The sequence below is a fragment of the Dunckerocampus dactyliophorus genome, chromosome 1, assembly GCF_027744805.1.
Source record: "Dunckerocampus dactyliophorus isolate RoL2022-P2 chromosome 1, RoL_Ddac_1.1, whole genome shotgun sequence".
Classification (NCBI taxonomy): Eukaryota; Metazoa; Chordata; class Actinopteri; order Syngnathiformes; family Syngnathidae; genus Dunckerocampus; species Dunckerocampus dactyliophorus.
The window spans coordinates 3858622-3880947 of record NC_072819.1 but is presented as its reverse complement, the minus strand read 5'-3'; the positions used below and the strand labels follow the sequence as shown (position 1 = coordinate 3880947).

At 37.2% G+C, this 22326-nt stretch overlaps 1 protein-coding gene across 2 annotated transcripts in view; it reads left to right on the top strand.

Annotated features, from left to right (window-relative positions):
* LOC129174165 (fidgetin-like) overlaps positions 1–21623 on the top strand; it is a 29678-nt gene extending 8055 nt beyond the window's left edge. For both annotated transcript variants that reach the window (XM_054765956.1, XM_054765876.1), the window contains exon 3: positions 18530–21623. In XM_054765956.1, the coding sequence (XP_054621931.1) occupies positions 18538–20781 (2244 nt within the window). In that variant the 5' untranslated portion in view covers positions 18530–18537 and the 3' untranslated portion in view covers positions 20782–21623. The remainder of the gene's footprint in view (positions 1–18529) is intronic.
* Positions 21624–22326: the final 703 nt, after the last annotated feature.

The following is a 22326-nucleotide window of genomic DNA, read 5'->3' as shown; positions in this document are numbered from 1 at the left end:
CTTTTTAAAAAGTTGCATCTTAATTAAATTAAATTAAATTAAATTGTTAATACACACAATAAATGTCACTCTTTCAATGTTTTTCGAACCAATATATGCTGTTTGTTCAATTTAAAGTACATTTGTACTACACAAAAAAGTGCCAAGAATACATTTATCGTGAAGAATGTAACTTTAATCTTTCACATTAATTAGTATGTTATGTAATTATTATTATTATTGTTATTAGTATAGGCCGACCTATTTGGGGGATGTTTTTTTCTGCCGATTTGATGAAATCCAGGGGCATCCAAGCAGCTATTAGCGCGTCAAACCTCCACTGTCTTGAAAGTGTGTCCCCCTTCATGGGGTTGAATCTGGACCTCCTGCCGAGAATGTAGGACATTTTCTCAGAAAAGTGTCCTGAGCGCTTTCTTGTGGGGGACTGCGGTTCTTTGTGCGTACGTCAAATGAATGCAGCCTTTTCCGCACCGGCTCAAGTCGCTCCGGCGGCTTTGTAGCGCAGAAGCGGGCTTTGCAAAGTGACAATAAAAGTGACATTGTCCCGTGAACGGTTCCTTTTTTGTGGTCGATGAATTGATTTTCATGCTTATCAAGAAGGAGAACTGTGGAGAATGTGGAATTATGTGTGTGTGGTCTTCTGTTGGTTTGGCAGGAATTTCTTTTTCCTCTCCTTTTTGATTTGTAATTTATGGTCTTTTAATTAATCATTATCATTACATTATTATTATTATTATCACTGGTTTAATGGATAGCCTGCATTTATTTATGCATTATGCAAAGTTTCTGTCAGTTTTTTACTCCTGTATTTATTTTTTTAAACCAACGGGGTTCAAGGTGGGACTCGGGGGCTACTTGCGGCCCGTGGCTGTTTCATTATTGGCTTGTGGCACAAAATACACACGTTCTAAAAATCATTTAACAAAAGCATGTTTTGCAAAAGAACAACAGCAAAAATGGAAGAATCAGCAGTAATTTTATAACAATGAAGTCAAAATATTACACCTAAATGTCACCTATGTCATATGTCACCTAAAAGTCATGATTTTACGAGAACATCATAGTATTATAAGGAAAAATAACGTCATTTTAGTAGCATAAAGTTGAAATATTCAAGAACGACGTTATTTTTTAAAGTCCTAATATTATGAAAAACAAAACAAGAATTTAACTGTAATTTTTAGTAAGTTAGGTTGCGGAAAAAATTCAAATTTCCGAGAATAAAGCCATAATTATGAGAAGAAAATTTACATGAAGAAAGTTGAAATAGTTGTAAAATAAAAACAGAACAAAATGCAGAAATGGAAGAAAACAGATGTAATTTTATGAAAATAAATCCAAATATTATGACAGTGTTTTTCCCAGAATAAACTCGTAATATTATGAGGAAAAATAATGTCATTTTAGCAGCTTAAAGTTGACATATTAAAGGGAAACAAACTAAACAAAATAAAGTTGTCATGTTTGAACAATTAGGTTGTGGAAAAAATTATAATGTCACAAGAATAAAGTCAAAATATTATAGGAATACTGTCATAATTACAAGGAATTACAATTTTATGAGAATAAACTGGTAATATTACAAGGAAATATGTCATTTTAGTTATTATATTATGAGAAAGAAACTAAACAAAATAAAGCTGTAATTTTTGGAAAATAAGTTTGCAATAATAAGTTATCATTTTATAGGAATAAAGTCAAAATATTATGGGTATAATGTCATAATATTATGAGAAGAAAATTTACAAGAAGAAAGTGGAAATAGTTGGAAAAAAAAACAACAGGAGAAATGGAAAAAAACAGCTGTAATTATACAAGAATGAAGTTAAAATATTAGCAGACAAAAGTCGTATTCTAATACAGAAAAAGTAGCAATTTTACGAGAATAAACTGGTTATATTACGAGGAAAAATGATGTCATTTTAGTAGTACAGAAAAAACACGTTTTTCTTTTCAGTCAATATTATGGGAAACAGAAAAAATAAAGTTGTAATTCTTGGAAAATTAAGTTGTAATAATAAGTTATAATCTTATGGGAATAAAGTCAAAATATAATGGCAATAAAGTCAGAATATTATGAGGAAAAATGCCTCAATTACAAGGAAATGTAATGTAATTTTAGTCGATTAGCTGGAATATTTAAGAAAAATTGTTATTCTTTTGAATTTGTAATAGTATGAGAAACAAACTCACCAAAATAAAATTGTAATTTTGGGAAAATTATGTTGCAATAAAAAGTTATAATATTATTGGAGTAAAGTCAAAATATGATGGGAATAAAGTCATAATATTACGAGAAGAATATTTTCAAGAGAAAAGTTAAGATAGTTGGAAAATTGTAAAACAACAACAGCAGCAGAAATGGAAAAACTGCTGTAATTTAACCAGAAGTCAAAATCCATCCATCCATCCATCCATCCATCCATCCATCCATCCATCCATCCATCTTCTACCACTTATCCGAGGTCGGGTCGCAGGGCAGCAGCCTAAGCAGAGAAGCCAAGACTTCCCTCTCCCCGGCCACTTCATCCAGCTCCCCCCGGGAGATCCCAAGGCGTTCCCATGCTAGTTGAGAGACATAGTCTCTCCAAAGTGTCCTGGGTCTTTGCCGAGGCCTACTACCTGTCGGACGTGCCCTGAACACCTCCCCAGGGAGGGGTGTAGATGCCTTAACCACCTTACCCGGCTCCTCTTATTGCGGAGGAGCAGCGGTTCTACTCTGAGTTTCTCCCGAATGACGGAGATAAGATAACAGATAAAATTAGATGATGATGAGATAAGATAAGATGACAAGAAAACTAATTTGGGCCGCTTGTACCTGCCATCTTGTCTTTTCAGTCACTACCCAAAGCTTACGACCATAGGTGAGGGTAGGAATGGAGATTGACTGGTAAATTGAGAGCTTTGCCTTTCGGCTCAGTTCCCTCTTCACCACAACGGACCGATGCAGAGTCCGCATGACTGCAGACGCCGCATTAATTTGCCTGTCGATCTCATGTTCCATCCTTCCCTCACTCGTGAACAAGACCCCGAAGTACTTAAACACCTCCACTTGGGGCAGGATCTTATCCATGAACCGGAGATGGCACTCCACCCTTTTCCGGCCGAGAACCATGAACTCGGACTTGAAGGTACTTGTTCTCATTCCAGTCGTTTCACACTCAACTGCGAACCGATCCGGTCAGAGCTGAAGATCACGGCCCGATGAAGCCAGCAGGACCACATCATCTGCAAAAAGCAGAGCCCCAATCCTGCAGCCACCAAACTGGATCCCCTAAATGTCTTGGCTGCGCGTAGAAATTCTGACCATAAAAGTAATGAAAAGAATTTGGTGACAAAGGGCAGCCCTGGCGGAGTCCAACCCCTGTGGAAATGGGTCCGACATATTGCCAGTAATGTGAACCAAACTCTGACACCAGTCATACAGGGAATGAACAGCCTGAATTAGGTGGTCCGATACCCCATATTCCTGGAGTACTCCTCACAGAATTCCTTGAGGAACACAGTCAAATGCCTTCTCCAAGTCCACAAAACGCATGTAGACTGGTTGGGCAAAGTCCCATGCACTCTCAAGGACCCTGCCGAGAGTGTAGAGTTGGTCCACAGTTCCACGACCAGGACAAAAACCACACTGCTCCTCCTGAATCTGAGATTAAACTACCTGGCGGATTCTCCTCTCCAAAACCCCTGAATGGACCTTACCAGGAAGACTGAGAAGTGTGATCCCATGATTATTAGAACACACCCTCCGGTCCCCCTTCTTAAAAAAGGGGACCACCACCCCGGTCGGCCAATCCAGAGGAACCGCCCCCGATGTCCATGCGATGCTGCAGAGGCGTGTCAACTACTGCCTTTGGCATTTGCTTAGGCAAAAACTCGGACATGGGAGGAATTCGGAGAAGCCATGGACTTCCGGACAGCTTTGAAGAGATTCTGGACCACCATCGGCCGTCAGGAAGCAGTGCACAGTCAACACCGTGTATGGTGGGGATGGTGTGCTGCTGACCTCGACTGGAGATGTTGTGGACCGGTGGAAGGAATACTTGGCAGACCTCCTCAATTAAGTCAAAATATTAAAAGAAAAAAGTCGCTTTCTATCGAAAATTAGGTTGAGGAAAATCTTACTGTATAATATTATGGGGATGATGTCAAAATATTATGGGAATAAAGTCATAATATTACAAGAAGTAAATTTGAAGAATGTTGCGATATTTGGGGGGAAAAAAAGCAAAGAGTGAAGTTGATATGAATAATATGGTTTTTCACCTAAATGACAAAGCGAAGATGCACTTTTTACAAAATATCTTCTGGTGTACGTGATAATTCATGGTGGGAACAGTTGGTGAGATAAAAGCATGAAAGGCGGTATACGGCACATTAATCAGCTGTAGATGTGATTACAACGATCGATGCAAAGACAAAGACGCCATGTGTATGACTAACACCTGATGAGATTGTGTGTGCGCGTGTGTGTGTGTGTGTGTGTGTAATGCGATATCACACGTAGCCTATTAGCTGAAGCCTCACATCTGCTGTCAGCCACTTTGCTGTAACTCTGCTAAAGATGTTATTGATTGCTCATTACGGGCGTGTTCCCTGAAAGACGAGCGTCGGCTTTGATCACGTTAAACCCCCCCGCCCGTCCCGCCCCTCCTGAGACACCTTCTGCTCATCTGCTCCCATCAAGTTTCTCCTCGGAGATCTGACACGAAGCCGTCTGACATCCTTTTCATTGCCGCCTGTTTTGACTCAAAATAACTGCGCTTTTTGTCTCGGCGCATAAACCAACTGATGTCTGTTAGGGAAACTAGTCGGCACGAAGGAGCAACGCTTTCAGTTAGCGCACCTTTTATTTCTATTTGCACGCCGTTTCATGTTGGCTTTGTGATCTGTGATTTGTTCACTTAGAAACAAACAAAGAGAAGCTGAAGCGTAATTACGCCGCATGTCCGTACGCGCGCGTGATAGCCAGCGCTTACGTTCAGAAACACTCGTTGAACCTCACCAAACTTACACCAGCCGTGGCCTTTTTACACCGTGGGGCACTGGTGCGAAAAAGTGTTTGCCCCCTTCCTGATTTGTTATTGTTTTGCACGTTTGTCACACTTAAATGTTTCAGATCATCAAACAATTTTAAATATTAGTCAGTGACAACACAACTGATCACAGAATGCAGTTTTTAAATGAAACTTTTTATTATTAAGGGAAAAAAAAATCCAAACCTACATGGCCCTGTGTGAAAAAGTGATTGCTGGCCAACCAAAATGACCCCAAGAGCGCAGCAACAACTCATCCGAGAGGTCACAAAAGACCCCGCAATAACATGCAAAAAAACTGCTGGCTTCACTTGCCTCAGTTAAGGTCAGTGTTCATGACTCCACCATAACACTGGGCCAAAACGGCCTGCATGGCAGAGTTCCAAGACCAAAGCCATTGCTGAACAAAAAAACATTAAGGCTTGTCTCAATTTCGCCAGAAAACATCTTGATGATCCCCAAGGCCTTTGGGAATATACTCTGTGGTCTGACGAGACAAAAGTTGAAGTTTTTGGAAGGTGTGTGTCTCATTACGTCTGGCGTAAAAGGAAAAAGAACATCATAGCAACTGTAAAATATGGTGGTGGTAGTGTGATGGTCTGGGGCTGGTCTGGGACTTGCTGTGATAAATGGAACCATGAATTCTGCTGTGTACCAAAAAATCCTCAAGGAGAATGTCCGGCCATCTGTTGGTGACCTCAAGCTGAAACCAACTTGGGTGCTGCAGAAGGACAATGATCCAAAACACACCAGCAAGTCCAACTCTGAATGGCTGAAGAAAAACAAAATGAAGACTCTGGAGTGGCCTAGTCAAAGTCCTGACCTGAATCCTATTGAGATGCTGTGGCATGACCTTAAAAGGAGCTTCATGCTGGAAAACCCTCCAATGTGGCTGAATTACAACAATTCTGCAAAGATAAGTGGGCCAAAATTCCTCCCCAGCGCTGTAAGAGACTCGGAGTTGCGAGTTATCGCAAAGGCTTCATTGCAGTTGTTGCTGCTATGGGGGGCCCAACCATTTATTAGGTTTCGGGGGCAATCACTTTTTCACACAGGGACACATAGGTTTGGATTTTTTTTCTCCCTTAATAATAAAAAGTTTCACTTAAAAACTGCATTTTGTGTTCAGTTGTGTTGTCATTGACTAATATTTCAATTTGATGATCTGAAACATTTAAGTGTGACAAACATGCAAAAAAAATCTGTCAGGGGGGAAAACATACCACTGATAAATGAAAGGATGCAACTTGGCCACTTTCATATTTTGTAAAATATACAAAGAAGTTATATATACAGTGGTATTATGTAGTATTATGAGAAACAATCAAAATAATATGTCAAAAAAATAATAATACAAATGTAATTTCTGAAAAATGTTGTTTTAAAAAAAGTTATAATGTTCCGGGAATAAAGTCATAATTACAAGAATTTTTTTTTTTTTTTTACAAGTAGAAAGTAGAAATAGTTGCAATGTTACAAGAATAAACCATAATATTATGAGGATATTATGAGGAAAAATAAGAGACAGATAGACAGATAGACAGATAGATAGATAGATAGATAGATAGATAGATAGATAGATAGATAGATAGATAGATAGATAGATAGATAGATAGATAGATAGATAGATAGATAGATAGATAGATAGATAGATTAGAATTTTTTTTAAAGTTGTAATATTATGAGAAACAAACACAACAAAATACGGTTGTCATTTTTGGAAAATTAAAAATTTTAAAGTTAATTAAAAATAGTTAAAACAGCTGTAATTTAACAGATTAAACAAGAAAAAAGTGGTATTCTAAGGAGAAAAATGGTCGCATATTGGTAATATTATGAAGAAAAACAATAATAATAATAATATTAAAGAAAGAAAAGAAAAAATATATATATTTTTTTAAAGTTGTAATATTATGAGAAATAAAGAGAACAACATAAAAGTTGTAATTTCTGGAAAAAGTGACAGTATTTTGGAAATAAAGTCTACAAATGATGGGAATAAAGTAGTGCTGTCAAAGTTAATGGGGAAATTTCCTTTAACAGCACAACTTTTTTTGAGGCGTGTGTCGGCCCACACCGTAGTTAGAGGAAAGGCGGCGGTGTGGCAGTTGATGTGAAGCCGCAAGCGCGAACAAATATTGAGCAAAATGGAGAAAGAAAAGGGTATTTTGATTGGCAGATGGCTCTCCCCACAAGACCAAAGTTATTTGTATCGTACTGTTGCTGTGAATTGAGTTGTCACGGAGTACGTCGACTCTCAAATGCCAGAGAGAAGGTACTGGAGCTCTGCAGGAATTTTTTGTCATTCCTACAGTGGTACCTTGGCATACGAGTGTCCCAACTAACGAGTGTTTTTTTTTTAGATGTGAGCCGTCTCTCGGCTGATTTTTTTGCTTTGAACTGCGAGCTGGGTTACGAGGTGCTAGTTATTGACAGGCATAGCCGAGGACAGCTATTTGGGGGCTTGTGCCAATGTGACAAAGGCGGAAGTGAGCGAGCACACTCAGTGCTCAATGAGATGGCAGTAAAGGCTCACGAGGGAATTTATTAGCATCATTATTGTTATTTATTAGCAATTTGTTAGCGTTCGTGCTTGAACTTCTGTGTTGGTCAAAGATGACAGAACAAAAGTTGCATGTTGAAAGACCCGCGGTGTCATACTTCCACGTTGTTGAAAAGTGTAAGCTATAGCCTGACTGTACTACAGCATATGGGCGCAGTCGTACTTCTGTAAACTACTGACTCTTCTTCAGCAGTTTAGATTTTGTAAGTTGTCAATATTTATTTTTCTAACACCTTGTTTTCATTTCACTTAGTTGTTTTTTTTTTGCCAACATTTATTTGTAATGTTAGTCACAATGACATTTTGTGAGATGATTTGCTTGAAGAGAATGATATTATATTATATGATTACATGGACAGTTTACTTTACCAATGTCTGCTTGTTCAAGATTCAAGATTCAAGAGAGTTTTATTGTCATGTGCATAGTACAACAGCAGTTATACCATGCAATGAAAATCTTATTCTGTTCATTCTCCCAAGAAAAGAAAGAAAACAAATGAAAGAATAAGAACATAAGAAACATAAACACATAAACATATATACCAATAAATTAAGCAACAACAACAGAAGAGACATTAATACAGATAAATAATACAAATAAATAAATAAAGTGCTATGAGTGTGTGCGTGTGTTGTACATTGTGTGTGTTATTTATACAGTGAGCTCCATTTTGTGTGAAGCAGAATGTAAAAAAAAAAACCTAACAAAAAACACAAAGTTTAATAAACAAAAATTTGCATAAAGCAAACATATTATCCAGTCTCATGTTGATTGGTGTACTAAATAACTAAAATGATCTGTCGAAGGTACACTTATTATCGTTAAAAACTTCTATCTGCGATTAATTAGAAGTGAACTATTGGCAAAATGCAATTAATCATGATTAAATATTTTAATCGACTGACAGCCCTAGAATAAACTCATAGTATTGCAAAAAAATTTTGTACGAAGATGATAAAAGAAGAAAGTTGAAATATATGGAAAATTTTAAAAAAACAACAGCAAAAATGGAAAAAACGAACAAAGTTCGCAAATCTGAGGCAGGCTCTTCTAAAGAAAAGGAAAGTAAAAGTGAAAAGCCAAGTGAAAATCAGACGGAGTAAAATGTACAGAAAGAGGAGTAATTGACATCAACACTCAAACGAAGCAACCATCATGAAGGATAAAGATGTTGCATTGTGGAAGGATCTGCTCCCCCTATGAAATGGACAGTGATAACTAAGCAGTGTAGTGCTGTCATTATTAATAAAACCACTAGTGTCCAGTGGTTAAGTCAATTATACAAGTGTGCGGCAGTAATCGCCCACTCGGAGCCGCGGCACAACCGTTCACGGTGCACTTCTGAGATTTAAATAACAAGGGAGGGGAGGTGAGGGGGGGCACCGCATGACCTACTCAATGCTTGTTTGGGATTAGGCCCGTCCAAGTCTTCCCTCCGAGTGGTCGATAGATTGGTACTTCCAGAAATGAGTCACTCGAGAGAGAGAGAGAGAGAAAAAAAAAAACCCAATCGGGCCGCTGTCGCCGTGTAAGATAATGGCCGTCCATTTCACTCCATTCCACACACAAACACACACGCGGCCACTTTAAATACGACGTGTTTAGCAAGCACTTAATGTCCGCAAGCCGTGCTGGAGTTGAGATTTACAAGCGTGCCGACAGGAAGGTGGCGTCGTTGAAGGTGGAGGCGAGGTGAGCTGTGACGGCACCTCAATTATCTCATTTTATTTCCTCAGATGGACGGCTTTAGATGAGGTTACAGGCGTCCTCTCCATGATGCCCCTCCCCGCCATCATGTCCCGTGCTCTCATTGACAGTATGTTATCATCTGTCCCTGGATGGATGCGATATGGCTTTCAAATGCTGCTAAGTTTGTTACACTTGTGTTTTTGTGTTATGAAATGAGTCACGACATACTGTATGCCGCTCTCTGACCGCTTGCTTTTTTCCACAATTGTGGGAATTAGTGCTGGGTGGTACCAGAATTTTTCCTTCACTACGATACAGTGATACAGCAAGGGTGTCCCAAGTGTGGCCGTTTTTAAAGAAAACTCATTCAAAAAAAACAGTAACTTAACAGTAACAGTAACAGTAACTTAACTTAACAGTAACAGTAACAGTAACAGTAACTTAACTTAACAGTAAAATCTTAATTTTATGACAAAAAAAATATCATTTTAGTAACATAACGTTGATATATTAAAGGAAAATTGTGAGAAACAAGCAAAACAAAATAATGTTGTAATTTTGGGAAACTTCGGTTGGGGATGAAGTTATAATATTATGTGAATAAAGTCAAAATATTACGTGAACAAAGTCACAATATTACGAAAACAAAATTTTGAAATGGAAAAAACAGCTGCAATTTTACGAGAATAAAGTCTAAATATTAAGAGAAAAAGCCGTATTCTAATGAGAAAAAAAGTCGCAAATTTATGAGCTTAAACTTGTAATATGAGGATTTTAGTAGCATAAAGTTAAAAAAAAATTTTTTTTTTTCCAAAGTCCTAATATATGACAACCAAAAAAATTTAGGGGGGAAAATTAGATTGTGAAAAAGCTATAATATTATGAGAATATAGTCAAAATATTATGGAAATAAAGTCATAAAAAATGGAAAAAAATGGCAGAAGTGGAAAAAAACAGCTGTAATTTTAGGAGAATAAAGCCAAAATATTAAAAAAAAAAAAAGTTGTATTCTAACAAGAAAAAAAGTCGCAATTTTACGAGAATAAACTCGGAATGTTATGAGGAAAAATAATGTCCTTTTAGTAGCATCAAGTTGAAATATTAATGAAAAAAGAGGGTTTTTTTTATAATATTATGAGAAACAAATGAAATATAAACTTGTAATTTTTTAAAAATAAGGTGTGAAAAAAGTTATAATATTATAAGAGTAAAGACAAAATATGGCAATAAAGTCATAATTATGGCAGAAATGGAAAAATCAGCTGTAATGTAATAGAATAAAGTCAAAATATTAAGAGAAAAAGTATTCTAATGAGAAATTTTTTTTACGAGAATAAACTCTTAATATTATGAGGAAAAATAACATCATTTTAATAGCATTAAGTTTAAATATTAAAGAAAAAAGACGTTATTTTTCCAAAAGTAATAATATTATGAGAAATCCAAAAAATTTGGGGGGTAAAATTAGGTTGTGAAAAAAGCTATAGTATCACGAGAATAAAGTCAAATATTACGGGAATAAAGTCATAAACATGAGGAAAAAAATTGCAGAAATTGAAAAAAAACAGCTGTAATTTTACAAGAATAAAGTCCAAAATATTTTGAAAAAAAAAAACGTAATTTTAGTAGCATAGAGTTGAAATATTGAAGGTAAAATACATTATTTTTTTAAAGCTATTTTATGATGAGAAACAAACAAAACAAAATCAAGTTGTAATTTTTGGAAAATTAGGTTGTGAATAAAGTCATAACATTATGGGAATAAGGTCATAATAAAGACATAATATTTGAAGAAGAAAATGTACAAGAAGAAAGGTGAAATAGTTGGAAAATTAAAAAATAAAACAACAGCAGAAATGGGAAAAAACAGCCGTAATTTTAGGAGAATAAAGTTCAAATATTAAGAGAAAATTGTTGTATTGCAACATATATCATATATTTATATTTTGTTTATCGTGCATTTATATTTTATGTTGTAATGTTATGCAATGTTTTAATTGAAATATATATAACTTCTTTTATAAAATATCCAAGTGGCAAAGTTGAAGCCTTTCATTTTTCACTATGTTGCACTCACTGGGAAAATGTTTGGACAGGGACTCTTTAAGGGCTTTTTGTTTTTATTTTCACCTTTAGCTGTAGCAATATGAGGTAATCCTCATGATATCTAACTAAACTCAACTAAAGGCCATGAATATTGTAGTGGTTCCAGCGACAGCCTGACAGGGGTTTTGATGGTCGTAGCTACGCAGACATCAAAATGTCAAAGAGCATCGATTACCATGAATATTTTTTTATAAAAAGCTAGCACGTGTCAAGTATCTTTAGGTTGGCGCTGCAATCTGTCACCGTTTCTGTCTTTCCGTCACTGACAGCTCATTTCTTGCGGTCGCTGCTCAGGCGTCCCAGACTTTGAACTCGCACTGTTTACTTCCCGCATCTGTTGTTGTTGTTGTTTTTTGACAGACTGCTTGTCTCCGCGGTGAGCCCAGGCGGAGCGAAAATTGACTTCAAAGTGGATTTGGATGTGTCTTGTGTAACATTTGATTTATTGTCTATTTAATCGTCGATAAAAACATGGGGCTTTCATATTTCATTACGGCAACTTGGTGGAATTTTGGATAAACGCGTTGTCCAGACAAAAAAACCCTTTTGCATATCAGCATGCCGAGTCAAATTATGGCACGGCTTGGGAAAGGTATTCGGCGAAAGTGGCTCAACAGACCCATGCAACTCGACAAAACTTAACATCCGCATTCAGAATCCATTGGTCCCGAACGGTGGTTATCAACTTACTTTGTCAAGTCTGGTTTTCAGCTTTGTGCTAAGTGCGCATTCACTTGAAAGGGGGCATTTGACGACATATTATTCTACTTCCTCTGAAAAGTGAAGTGATCCCAGCCAGTGTATTTGACAAAAAATGAGTACGTCATTATTATGGAGCGTTATGAGGCGTTCCCAAAGGATTATGACTGCTAAAAGCAACCCTGTCATCGCCAATACAGCGAGGGAGGACTGCTGGCATGCCAGCATGCAGCGTGTGAATGCGCAAGTTAACACTGATTATTATAAAAACTATACCATGCTAGTCTTTTCATTTATCAGCGCGCAACATTAACACTTATCCATTTAAAAAATAAATACATTGGAGCAACAACTTTAGTTTTTGATGTTCTAAGTTCATGAAATATTTTAATCTGCTGTATCACAAACTAACAGGCTCAGTACTCACACAAGGACTACATTAATTATTAATATTTCATATTGGATTTTATTTCTGGCGTTCGCCTGAGCATATCTAGCGTATTCCCTCGGCTGAAAATCTATCTCACTTATAGATGGATAATATCATGAGGGAAAGCTCTTTAAAAACATTTTTTTTTCCATGTCCCCACGGGAACCTCATGGGTTCTAAATAAATGGTGACGCCATTTCCAAATTAGTTAAACAGTGAAACAGCTGCGCTTTCATAGCTGATTTTAAGATGACAGCCTGGACATAACCTGGTCCCGACCAGGCTATGAGCTTAGTCTAAGTTGCCATGGCGATACGGCTGCTTTAAAAGAGCGCTACCTTCGCTGAACATGCAAGTCTGGCTTTCCACTCAACACAGCTCCCTAATCCACTAAACGCGCTTTGCAGAATACCCCTTAATGTGAACCTCTTTAAGAAACACGACAACATAACACAATTTCAAAGATACATGGAAGACAATCAATGCTGAAAAGCATAGTGGCCGGTATCGTGTCTTCCTGATTTCATTCATTTATTATTGTTAAATGAATACCACAGTGTCTGATATCATTGATCCTGAATGCATTTTTTTTATCATTATCTAATGAACACCACAGTGTCTGATATCATTTATCCTGAATTCATTTATGTATTTTATTTTAATGAATATCAGTGTCTGATATCATTTATCCTGAATTCATTTATGTATTTTAGTTGAATGAATATCAGTGTCTGATATCATTTATCTTGAATTCATTCATTTATTTTTGTTTCATGAATATCAGTGTCTGATATCATTTATCCTGCATTCATGTATTATTATCTAATGAATACCAAAGGGTTTGATATCATTTATCTTGAATTCATTCATTTATTATTATCTGATTAATACCGCTAGGTTTGATATCATTTATCCTGCATTCATTCATTTATTATTATCTACATACTAAAGGGTTTGGTGATACATGGAAGAAGACCAATGCTGAAATACCATTTATTCTTGAATTCATTCTTTTATTATTATCTAATGAATACCACAGTGTCTGATATCATTTATCCTGCATTCATTCATTTATTATTGTTTAATGAAGACCACTGTCTGATATAATTGATCCTGAATGAATTCATTATGGTTTAATGAATAGCTGTGTCTTATTATTTATTCCTGAATTATTATCGTTCAACAAATTCCACACTGTCTGATATCATGCATCCTGAATTAATTCAATTATTTGTGTTTAACAAATACCACAGTGTCTGATATCATTTATACTGCATTCATTCATTTATTTTTTAATGAATACCACAGTGTTTGATATCATTAATCCTGACTCCATTCATTTATTATTGTTCAACAAATTCTACAGTGTCTGATATAATTTATCCTGCATTCATTCATGTATTATCATCTAATGAATACCAAAGAGTTGGATATCATTTTTCCTAAATTCATTCATTTTTTTAAGAATACCACAGTGTCTGATATCATTCATCCTCAATCCATTCATTTATTTTTATTTAACAAATACCACAGTGTCTGATATATTTTATCCTACATTCATTAATTTATTATTGTTCAATGAATTCCATATTGTCTGATATCATTTATCCTGAATCCATTCATTTATTATTGTTTAACAAATACTTCAGTGTCTGATATCATTTATTCTGCATTTGTTCATTCATTATTATCTAATGTATACCGAATGGTTTGATATCATTTATCCTGAATTCATTCATGTTTTTTGGTTTAATGACTACCACAGTATCTGATATCATTTATCCTGAATCCATTCATTTATTGTTGTTTAACAAATACTACAGTGTCTGATATCATTTATTCTGCATTTGTTCATTTATTATTATCTAATGAATACCAAATGGTTTGATATCATTTATCCTGAATTCATTCATGTTTTTTGGTTTAATGACTACCACAGTATCTGATATCATTTATGCCACATTAATTCATGTATTATTATCTAATGAATAACAAAGTTGTCGACAAAACACTGTGGTGTGTCCATTTTCACACAGTTTCTTTACAACTCGACAACGGGCCGTGTTGCTGCGGCACCCAGCTGGTACAATGGTAGCGTTTTGCTCATTAGGGCCTCTGTTTAGGAGATGTTGACTGCGCATGCACACTAACAGCACGCTGATGCATGGATGCCGGGATTAATGAGAATGATTTCATGTTGGCTCACCCACAGGCCCCTGCAAAGATATTTTTTGTGACGGCGGCCATGATTATTCAACCAGTCCTGCTCAAATTGTGCTCGTTAGTCTCCTAAAGATGTGTCTTAATGTCATAATAAAAAAAAATCAATAATAACATCAAATAAATACATTTTTGGTGTTATTACAATCAGACTCTCCTCAGTGATCTCCTCATGCTGAAGGGATGGGGACGTGCATAAGCTGCAAGGTGCTTGTCGCTGCCGTCTTTCCATAGAGAGGAAAAGCCAGCATTGCTTAAATAATCTTTGTAAATGTTCTTCTCGAAATATTATGACTTTATTCCCAGAATATTTAGCCTTTTTCCCCAACCTAAATTTCCACACTTGACAACTTTATTTAATTTTGTTTGTTTCTCATAATACATATATAATAACTTTTAAAAAATTATGTGTTTACCTTTAATATTTCAACTCTTAAAAATTTCTACAAAGACATTATTTTTCCTCCTAATATTACAAGTTTTAACTCGTAAAATTGAGCGTTTTTTCTCGTTAGAATATCCCTTTTTTCTCGTAATATTTTTACTTTATTCTCATAATATTACAGCCCTTGTGATTATGACTTATATATTTTGTATTAATATACCCATAATATTTTGACTTTATTCTTGTAATATTATAGCTTTTTCACAACCTAATTTTCCCCCAAAATGTTTTTTTTGGTTTCTCATAATATTATGACTTTGAAAAAAAGAACATATTTTTTCTTTAATATTTTAACTTTATGCTACTAAAGTGACATAATTTTTCCTCATAATTTAGTAATAATAAGTTTATTCTCGTAAAATTAGAAAAGAAGAAAAGAATACAACTTTTTTCTTTTAATAGTTTGATTTAATTCTCATAAAATTACAGCTTTTTTTCCATTTCTGCCATTTTTTGTCATAATTATGACTTTATTCCCCTATTATTTTGACTGTATTCTCATAATATTATAATTTTTTTTCAAATATTACAACTTTATTTGTTGTTTTCTTTTGTTTTGAATACTAATATGACTTGAAAAAAATAACATCTTTCATTAATATTTCAACTTTATGCAACTAAAATGACGTTTTTTGTCTTAATATTACAATGCTATTCTCGTAAAATTACGACTTTTTCTCTTTTGATTATTACTTTTTTCCTTAATATTTGGACTGTATTCTTGTAAAATGACTGCTGATTTTTCAATTTTTGCTCCTGCGATTTATTTATATTTATATATATTTATATTTATAATATAATTATTATTTAATTATATTTTTAGAATGCGCCATGGGCCAATAAAAAAACAGCCGCAGTGCGCAAATGGCCTCTGAGCCGCACTTTGGAGACCCTGCAGTAAGTGAACACAGTGTAACTGCTGGCACCATAAACCAAATAATAAATAAATATGACATTTTTTACTTTTATGCAATTATTATTTGTTGTGAATGAACGATCATCGACAATGACCTCTACATACCGATACTCAACAAACCGGTAACATGACGAAACCAAATCATTTTATTATATCCATATTTGAAAAAGCCCTTGGAATTTAATGGAATGAATGTGCGCCGTTCAAATGTAATTTTTTTTTGTGGATTAACATTCCTCTAAATGCATCAGAATTCATGTGGGCTGACCCATGTCATGTGCTTTTTGAAAAGAGAAAAATTATTTATCACTTTACTTTTCAAGGTCTTTCAAAAACAACTTCACCCTTTTTTATTTTAGTCCGTTTGTATCCACCACAGTGGCTTGAAAATAAAACACACCTAAATTTTGTATGACACGGATGTCCAAAGTGCAGCCCGCAGCTGTATTGTTATTGGCCCATAGCACATTCTAAAAATATCATTTTACAAGAAATAAAAACAAAAAAACCCAGCAAAAATTGAAAAATCAGCAGTAAGCAAAAATAAAAATTATTTTGATAAAAAAGTTAATTTAATAACAAGAAAAAGTTTTAATTTTTTAAATGAATAATGTCATGATATTACTGTATGAGGAAAAATAACGGCATTTTAGTAGCATAAAGACAGTTGAAATGTTAAATAAAAAAGACAAAAAACAAATTGCGGAAAAGTAATAAAGTCAAAATATAATGCGAATGAAGTCATAATATTAGATCATCTTCATACGTTCTCTTCTTGTATTATTATGGCGTTGTTCACATAATATTTTTTTTACTTTACTCCTATAATATAACTTTTCCCCCAACCTAATTTTACAAAAATTACAACTTTGTTTTGTTTCTCATAATATTACAACTTTTAAACATATTTTTCTTTAATATTTCCACTCCATGCTACTTAAATGGCATTATTTTTCTTGTAATATTGCACCTTTTTTTCTTGTTAGAACATGACGTTTTTCTCTGAATATTTTTACTTTGTTCTCATAAACGTCCAGCTGTTTTTTCCCATTTGTGCATTTTTTTCTCATAATTATGACTTTTTTCCCATCATGTTTTGACTTTATTTTCACTTTTTTCGCAGCATAATTTTCCAAGAATTACAACTTTATTTGTTGTTTTCTTTTGTTTTGAATAATAATATGACTTGAAAAAAATAACAGCTTTCTTTAATATTTCAACTTTATGCAACTAAAATGACATTATTTTTCCTCATAATATTACTACGTTATTCTCGTAAAATTGGGACTTTTTCTTGTTAGATTTCAACTTTTTTCTACTAATATTTTGTTTTTCTCCTTGTAAAATGATTTCTGTTTTTTCCATTTTTGCTGTTGTTGTTTTTGTTGGGTTTTTTTTTGTGGTTTTCTTGTTAAGTTATATTTTTAGAATGTGCCATGGGCTGCAAATGGCCCCCTGGCTGCACTTTGGATTATTTTTTATTGCCTTTGTTGTTATTGTCTTATGTGGCTTGTGCAGCACTTTGTTCGACCCAGGTGGTTTTAAATGTACTAAAAAAATTTATTTTGATTTGACTTTGACTTTAAGGGGCTATCCACACGGAAATGGCAAAGTATTTTATTGTTTCAGCCTTTCATCCACACAGAAACGGCGTTCTGGGTGACCTGAAACTCGGAAAACGCCGGCTTGTCATATCCGTGTAGACAAGCAACCCAAATTCTTTTTAAAATGATGATGTCACTGACCCATCACGTCACGTGACCAGAAGTGAGTTTTGACGACAAGCCAACATAATATCTGAATAGTTCGACTGGCATGACTCACCCTAGTCAACATTCTCCTGATAAAGTATCAGGAGAATGTTGTCTCAAACTCCAAAATGACTCCCAGAAGTAATTCCACTTAGTCGTAAGTATAGACGAGCCTTGGAAAGCGGAAGACGGCAGACTTATGCACATACGTTCTTTCTTCTTCTATGGTTTGGTGTGTCACGTGGTTCCGTCTGTGTGTCTGTTCAATGCCACACATATTAGGTGTGCCTTGTGTATTACATCGTTTTCACACAGGGATCCGTTCCTGTCTAGATGCAAATAACCCGGCACCGTGTGGATGCAACTTTAGAATATCTCAGGAGCATTCCCGTGTGGACAGACCCTTTCCAGGTTGGCAAACGGGTTTGGTTTATCTTCTTTTGTTTTAACGGTGTAATTTAATCGTGTGCTGCACCGTCCATAAGCGCATCAATTATATCTGATAATACTGTAACTTTAACTTCTTTAAAATGGCATAATAGTTTGAATAACTGCTGGCAATTCCTCATACTGTATACTCGGTAGTTGATGGACTGTCAGAGAGTTAGTGTGACCATCTAAGAAAGAAGTGTCTGGATGCTAAGTCCTAATGTTTGGTATATCTTTCTCTCAGGCTTGAAGATGCAGTGGCACCCTGAGCAAAGCCAGTGGGCTGAACAGCATTTTGACATTTCTTCCACCACGCGCTCCCCAGGCCACAAGGCCGAGGCCTACCGTCTAGTACCCGGCCTCCTGCAGTGCTCTGCCAGCGATCAGTATGCCTGGGCCAACGATGACATCTCTGCCCTCACAGCCTCCAACCTGCTCAAGAAGTATGCAGAGAAATATTCTGGTATTCTGGAGATGCCTGTCTCCTGTTCTGATGCTCCCAGTGTTCCGGGAGGGATAAACGGACGCAAGGGTGAATCGGACCCCTGGCAGGATGGCGTCTACCCCATGAGTTGCATCCCTGAGGGGGTTCCGATCCGCAAGGGAGGCGTCGCAGCCGCCTCTGAGGTGGTGACTGGCTTGTGCAGCTCTCCTGGTCTTGCCTGCAGCAATCTGAGCGAGCCGAGCTACTCGAGCAGCAGCTGTGGAAGCCACATTACCACTGCACTCCACTCAGCCTCATTGCCCTCTCAGGAATATGCTGCATCTTACACTGGGTCCTACTTGCACAGTAGTTACAATTCCCAGTCTGTCCCTGCCCCTGCGCCCTCCTCTGGTCTCCTGCAACCACCCCCACCATCCTCTCACCCTACATTCGTCCCACCTTACAAGGGGGGCTCGCCAAACCTATCTGGTTATAACTACCCTGCGGCAGGATACCCTGTCCAGAGCTCAGTTAGGCCTGGATACAGCCCCGGGGGAGCTTCCTTGCCATCGTCATACCTTCCCTCAAGCATTGCCACACTGACACCTCTTCCCCCTTCATCAACCTTACCTGGTTATCCGTACCATAACCACAGCTTGACCCCAATCACCCCAAGTCCTCTCAACAGTTGCTCCTCCAATACTCTGAAGAGGGCAGCCTTCTACATAACTGGTCAAGGAAATATTGACTCCTCTTATGCTAACTTTGGATTTGACCAGCCTCGAAGCTCAGCTGAAAGCCCCATGTACGGAGTGGCAGACAGCAGCAGCACAAATGGGAGCTCTAATGGTACCAGTGGCAGTGGCTTTGATAGGAGTGCTGAAAAGTCACTGCAACACTTTCATCCACAAAAGCAGTACACAAAGCCTTCAGAGCAGCAGCAGCAGAAGAAGTACAACAGCCAGGAAAGCAACGGCCCACTATCTCCATCACCCTACGTCTCCTCCACACTCAGGGGATCCCGCTCTGCAGACTCGCTCTCCAGCTTCAGTGAGCCAAGGGCTGAAGGTCATCACATACACTTCTCCCACTCAGGGGCTCCCTCCTCCCGATCTGCTCAAGAGCAACTAAAAACTTGTGACCCTCACCTCTTGGACATGGTTACCTCTGAAATTGTTCAGCAGGGGCCTCCCGTGGACTGGAGTGACATTGCAGGCTTAGATATGGCCAAAGTGACCCTGAAAGAGGAGGTCCTCTGGCCCATCCTGCGTCCTGACATATTCAGCAGCTTAGGACCCACGCCACGTTGTGTGCTGCTCTTTGGCCCAAGAGGCAGTGGCAGGACGTTGCTAAGCCACTGCCTGGCCAGCCAGCTTGGGACACCGCTACTTCAACTCAGTGGGTCTACTTTGGTCACCAAGTGGCTGACAGACGGTGAGGGAATTATCCGAGCCACCTTCCTGGTGGCGCGCTGCCGTCAACCCTCTGTACTGTTCATCAGCGAGGTGGACATGCTGCTTTCATCGCAACTCACTGAAGAAAGCCCCGTTAACAGACTGAAACGGGAGCTACTTTCTCAACTAGACTCACTTCTAATGGGCTCGGGTGAAGATGGAAGCAACCACGTCTTAGTGGTTTGCTCCACAAGCCAACCCCAGGACATGGATGAAGGGTTGCATAGATACTTTGCTCTAAGGGTTCTGGTACCTTTGCCTGATAGTGCAGCTCGACACCAGATTGTGAGACAGCTCCTCACACAATCCCAGCAGAAATACTGCATGAGCGAGGAGGACCTGGCACTGCTGGTACAGCGCACGGAAGGCTTCTCGGGACTTGACCTGGGCAGACTCTGGCAAGAAGCCCATGTGCGTGTGTCACGCGTATCCGCACAACAGGGCATAGACAGCATGATGCCTCGGGGACACATCCGGCCCCTGACCTACCAGGACTTTGAGAGCGTCTTTTGCAAATTCCAGGCCAGTACATCAGGGAAAGAGATTGATATGTACACCGAGTGGAACAAAATGTTCGGCTGCAGCCCCGAAAAGGACAGACTTGCTTCCTCGATGTAAGACAGGCGTTTTGCAGTTGCTTTTCCTCAGGGTGGACACGTTGTGCTGGAGGAAAAGCCAACACAAGACTGCAAAGGTTTCACTGCGAATGCATTAAATTGGAATGGTTTCAATGATGTTTACATTGCAAGACGGATACAGGAAAGACAACCCAGTACCTGCGCCAATATAAATACATTCTTGATATTAAGTTGGTTATCCAAGTGCCTGAAGTGGTGCTTTATGCTTTGGTTTGCCTCGCAATCAACATTATTTGAATCAACAACATTGAGAGCTTTAAACCGTTTGGAGCAAAAACTTGAGATTCCGGGTTACTCGTGCTTTTCCAGGGCAAAAGGTTGTTCGGGCGCTGACTCCACAAATCAAACAAAAACTCAGGAAAGCAGTTGTGAAACACACCATAAGCTCAAGATATTTCACATCTATATACAATGGATCCCCGCAGTCACGATTCAGCATTTTTGACCCAGCAAATTTGGGGATTTTTGATCAAAACATTATTTTTTTTTTTACTAGTAAGAAGAACCACACTTTTGTGCTTATAATCTCCATAATTAGGCCGTTATTTGGCAGAAAACCCATCTCATTTACCCTAGCTTGATCAGTCAGCATGATATGTCTGTGTTGATCATCCAGGTCATGGTAAGCCATAAACCAGGGGTGTCCAAAGGTTTTCCCAGCGAGGACTATTTCAACTTTCTTCAGGGAAATTTTCTTCTTGTAATATTATTACTTTATTCCCATAATATTATAACTTTTTCCCCAACCTAGTTTTCCAACTTCATTTTGTTTTGTTTGTTTTTCATGTTCCGACTTCAAAAAAGAAGGTAGTTTTTCTTCAATATTTCAACTCTATGCTACTAAAATTATTTTTCTTCGTTATATTGCGTGTTTATTCTCGTAAAATTTAGACTTTTTTTGTCGCTAGAATGAAATTAAAAAATATATATTTTACCATTATTCTCGTAAAATTAAAGCTGTTTTTTCCATTTCTGCTGTTGTTGTTGAAATATTTTTACTAACATTATATAACTTTTTCCGCAACCTAATTTTTCTGAAATTAAAACTTTATTGTTTGTTTTCCATAATATTATGACTTTCTAAAAAATGACATCTTTTTTCTTTAATATTTTAACTCTAGGCTACTAAAATTATGTTATTTTTCTTGATAATGTTATGCCGATATTCTCATAAAACGATGACTTTTTCTCGTTTTTTTCCATGATAATTTGACTTTATTCTTGTAAAGGGACTGCTGATTTGCCCCCGGGCCGCACTTTGAACACCCCAGGTTTACGGAGAATCATTTTTCCGCCCTTGCTCACAAACCCACAGAAGCTTATCAAGCCAAACATCTACCTCGCTCCAAAATACTACCAAAAAATAAGGCATTAGTGTGTAAGAGTTGATTTCTATACCTGCTTGGTCCGTGTGGTGTGGTTGCATTGTGTGCCCCAGACTATTTTTGGTTGCACCATGAGTGAGGTAGGTATTTGGGTTGATGACTTCCTGTTGGTTTATGTTGTGTCAGTTAGGGTGTAGGCT